Raw genomic sequence first — 4,065 nt, 5'->3', positions numbered from 1 at the left:
ATCCCATCCCATCCCATCCCATCCCATCCCATCCCATCCCCGTCCCCATCCCAATCCCTGTCCCCATCCATTGCTGCTCCCAGCACCCTCGGGCACGGCCTGGCTCACCTCCCCGCACTCTGGCACCCCTGGAATAAGCTGCTCTAAAAGACAAACCCGGTGCTTTGGTAACGGTGGTGCCTAATGACTGCTTAATACGATGTTTGTGAAGTGCCTCAAGGACGAAACACGCCCTGTGAGCACTCGGTGCAACTCACGGCGGCCCCGCTGGGCCTTCACCTGGTAGCCAGGAGCCGCTCTGGGGTCAAGGGGCCCCTCGCCTGGGTGCTGGCTGATGTGGTGACCCGTTTATTGGCCTGGGGAGCCCCGAAGTCATCTGTCAGGCCTCAAAATGGTCAGTGACTGTTGCAGCTCTTACCACAGTACGGCAGCAGCAGGGAACAAATTTGCACAGAGTTGAAAGTGCATAAAACGTCAATTTTTTGTTTGGCTGGGGAGGCGAGAGAAAGCTGCTCCCCAGCCAAACCCTAAAGGAGCAGCTGAGCCTGGCAAGGGAAATCCCTGGCAAGAGCCGGGGCTGTGGGGGGCTGTGGGAGGCTGCAGGGCGCTCGGCCGGGCCCTCGCCCACTCTGACATGGCTTTGAAAGGGAAAGAAGGTGGGCAGAGGGACTGTGTGGGGGGGAAATACTTAACAAATTAAGTCTATCGAACGTTATTTGCAGATTATGGTGCAGAATTGTGTTAAAGTATGTCCGGGCTCGTTACATGTCAGTGCTAACAATACAGCACTTGGCAATCAAGGCAGTTCTGCGGCGTTGGCCATTAATCATCCTCTGACAGTCCTGAGACGGAGCGGAGGAAACCGCTCACATGTGCTCGCTGCACCTCTTTACCCTCGCTGCAATCGGGGCAGGAGAAGTTTCCTTTGAGTCGCTGCCCACGCGAGCCCCGCCGGCGGGCGATAAGCGGAGGGTCCTGATTTCACGTCCCAGGCATTTCGAGGGGCACTTGGGGCAGGCAGAGAACAGCGCCGGCATTTCTGCCACTGCCGCGACATCTCACGGTGCCAACAAGCTCTCAGGGGAACAACCCCTCTGGGAAGAGGCTCTTGAGAAAGGGTCAAAATGTGGCATTTCGGCAGCGTTTTCCTCTTCATCCTCCATCCTCATGCTCCACAGGCTCCTGTTCACCCCCAACCCCGGGGCCGGGGGGTTTGTTCTTGGTGGGGATGGTCCCGGTGGGAGCCAGCGCCGCCGTCCTGGCACAGCGGAGGGAAACTCACCATGAGGCTTCGCTCCGTGCTCCGCGTCGTCCCGCAGACGCCAGTGCCGTGGCCAGGCGCCAGTGTGCCAGGTCATCCTCCCAGTAAATAAAGGAGCAATGTTTCCAGCCCCCCGACGCTGTTTTCTAAAGGGAAATGATTAATGGTGCTTGGAAACCACAATTCATCCCGGGAAAGAAAGTAGATTTACCCGAAACATGCGTGAGAATTAGCACTCAGATCAGCTCTTAGGGCAGAGGAGGGGAAGCTAATGGCAAACAGAGCCCGTCTGTGCGCGGGGGGAGAAAATACCCTGTGAAAAACATGGGCTGGAGAAGCTGGATGGAGTGGCTGCCAGAGGCAGTGCCCCCCCGGGCTGGAAACCTCCTCCCCTGTCTCCTTCTGCCCTGTAGCCAAGATGGTGGCGGCAGAGGAGAAGAGGAATCTCCCCGTGAGCCTCCCGACACGGCACGGGCGAGGGTGAATTCTGCTGGCGGGACCGAAACTGGTCATTCCCAAATGTCCCGGAGGTACCGGGACCAGGGAGAAGCAGGAGGGGTTTTGCACAAGACCCCAGAGAGTTCCTGACTGCAAATGCCAAATCCTTTAGAAACAGCCCCGTTTCGAGCTGGGGGGGAACAGTCTCACCCTGCTCCTGCCGGTGGGAACCACTGGGATGGCGCTGGGCTGCGCCATGGCAGATCCGAGTGTCGAGCCCTCGCCGCGATGTTCCTGTTGTCCCTGCAGCAGCCATCGAGGTGCTTCATCCCTGGGGTGCAGGAAACCTCAGATTGGGGCAAAACCCAGTTTTCCTCCACGAGGGCGGGAGGGAAGTGGCCACAGCAGCCTCGGCCCGGAGCTGGGAGCAGCGGCATCGTCCCCCCATCGGCAGGTCCGGCTGAGCCACAGGAAAGAGACAGGGGCCGGTGGGTTAGGAAATGCATGAAAAAGGCTTTCAAGCACAAATCCTGACCTGGCTCCAAGCTGCTGTGCTCTCCCCTGCTCAGGGGCTGTGCAAATGCCGGGAGAGCAGTGAGGGAGGGGAAAGGGCTCCCTTGAAAGGAAGCAGGGACCGGTGGCACGGATTTATCACCCAATCCCAGAGATAAAAACAAGATCTCTGCCTTGATCTCTGCTCTGGATCAAGGCAGTGGCCAGCCCCGCGCAGGTCCTGTCCCGTGAGCGGCGTGGAGGAGCTCAGAAAGGGCTCCAGGAGGGTGATTTATTTGTGGGATTCCGGGAAGGGCTGGGGAAGCCTCAGCGAGGTGCTGAAGCCCAGGTCAGGAGTCAGCCCTGTCTCGGTGATATATTTAGAGCGGGATAATGTAAGCGACAGGAGGAAAAAAAATGAAAAATCCGTGGAGGAGGTGCAGATCCATCCCCTTGGCCGGGGAGTTACTGGATGATCTGAGCCAGGGAACAGATAGTTGGATTTCCCTAGTTTCTCCCTTCAAATAAATCACAACTCCAGAGCCCTTTAAACTCTGCAATATGATCTGTTCCAATAAGGAAGGGAATGAAAGGCTGCGTCTCTCTGGAAGCCTCCAGAGCCATAAATCTACTATGTACAAACACATACCAGATTTCCAAGTGCATTTATTTTATTGTATTGTTTTAACAGAAAAATCAAACTGCAATAAACTCAGTCCCTCATTAGCTGTCTCTGTGTCCAGGCCAAACGCTGCTAACGAATAAAATCAGGACAAAGGAATGTGGCTGTCGGTCAAAAGCCCGGCTGGGCGCTGACCCCCCCTGAAAGGCTCTTCCCCATGAATCCCACAGAGGCAGCAGGATCGGGGGGAGCCGAGGGGCCGGTGCCTGCACTGCCCATCGCTGCGGGTTCGCTGAGGCATCACCCCAAATCCAGAACCACCCCCTCGGGACCCAGCACCCCCGCCATGGATCCGGCACCCCTGCCTGGCCCGCGCCAGCAGCTGGGGTTTAGTTTAGGGGTTTCTTGCAGTAGTTTGGTGTGGTCCCCGATGTTGTACCCCCAAGCGAGACGCTAAAGAGCGGTGGGAGCAGAGGGCGGTTTGGGGGGACACACGTGCGTGCCCCCCCCCAGCAGGCTCCAGGATACTGCCCAGCTGCCCGCGAGGAGTGGCTTGAGCTGTGTCTGAACTCATTAAGCACCGGGTCAAACAACACCCAAACTGGCAATGGGGGCAGTTTCGGAGTTGTTGGTCATTAATCATCCGCTGACAGTCCTGAAGGGTCCGGCTGCTCCGCCGAGCGCGGCTCTCCGGGGGGGACGGGAGAGCCTGGGGACGGGGACGTGCCTGGCACCGCCGGCGGTGTGGACGGCGCAGTCCCCAGCGATCCGCACGGAGCAGCCGTCGGGTTCTCCCGAGCCCCCCGAAGCCACCCCGGGGGGACAGATATGGAGGGTCCAGGCACGGAGCCACGCTGTCATGTCCCAAGTGTGGGAGATGCAGCGACTTGGTCTGATCCGGGAAAAAAAATAAAAGGAAAATAAACCCTGAGCTGCCCGGGAAGGAAAAAGGAGCCTGTCTGCAGGATTTATGGCGCTGGTGCGGCCGAGCCGGAGAGCCCAGAGCAGCGCCCGCGCCGCGCGGGTCCCGCCTCAGCCCACGGAGAAATTCCTTACTTATTGAATCACATTTGTCATCCCTAAATACATATGCAGGCCCGTGTTTCTGAATCCATAAACATCTTTAACTAACTCCGCTCAGCGAGGCCTCTTTCAGCAGTAATTTATATTTAACTTTTTCCATATGCGGGGCCTGTCGCGTTGGTGTCATTTCCGGGAAAACCAGGGGGGCTTGGGGGGAGCTGGGGCTGTC

The 4,065-nt window shown here is 58.0% G+C and overlaps 2 protein-coding genes across 2 annotated transcripts in view; both read right to left on the bottom strand.

Moving 5' to 3' along the window:
- ERLIN2 (ER lipid raft associated 2) overlaps positions 1 to 1,358 on the bottom strand; it is a 13,843-nt gene extending 12,485 nt beyond the window's left edge. Inside the window, exon 1 of the mRNA XM_026863024.1 lies at positions 1,283 to 1,358. Coding sequence (XP_026718825.1) covers positions 1,283 to 1,358 — 76 coding nt within the window. The remainder of the gene's footprint in view (positions 1 to 1,282) is intronic.
- A 1,569-nt stretch (positions 1,359 to 2,927) lies between these two features.
- LOC113488089 overlaps positions 2,928 to 4,065 on the bottom strand; it is a 2,893-nt gene continuing 1,755 nt past the window's right edge. The window contains exon 2 of the mRNA XM_026863090.1: positions 2,928 to 3,705. Coding sequence (XP_026718891.1) covers positions 3,208 to 3,705 — 498 coding nt within the window. The 3' untranslated portion in view covers positions 2,928 to 3,207. The remainder of the gene's footprint in view (positions 3,706 to 4,065) is intronic.

The sequence above is a fragment of the Athene cunicularia genome (genome assembly GCF_003259725.1).
Source record: "Athene cunicularia isolate RWA chromosome 22 unlocalized genomic scaffold, athCun1 chr22_part1, whole genome shotgun sequence".
Lineage (NCBI taxonomy): Eukaryota > Metazoa > Chordata > Aves > Strigiformes > Strigidae > Athene > Athene cunicularia.
The sequence above is the reverse complement of the archived record's forward strand: the minus strand, read 5'-3'. Positions and strand labels throughout refer to the sequence as shown.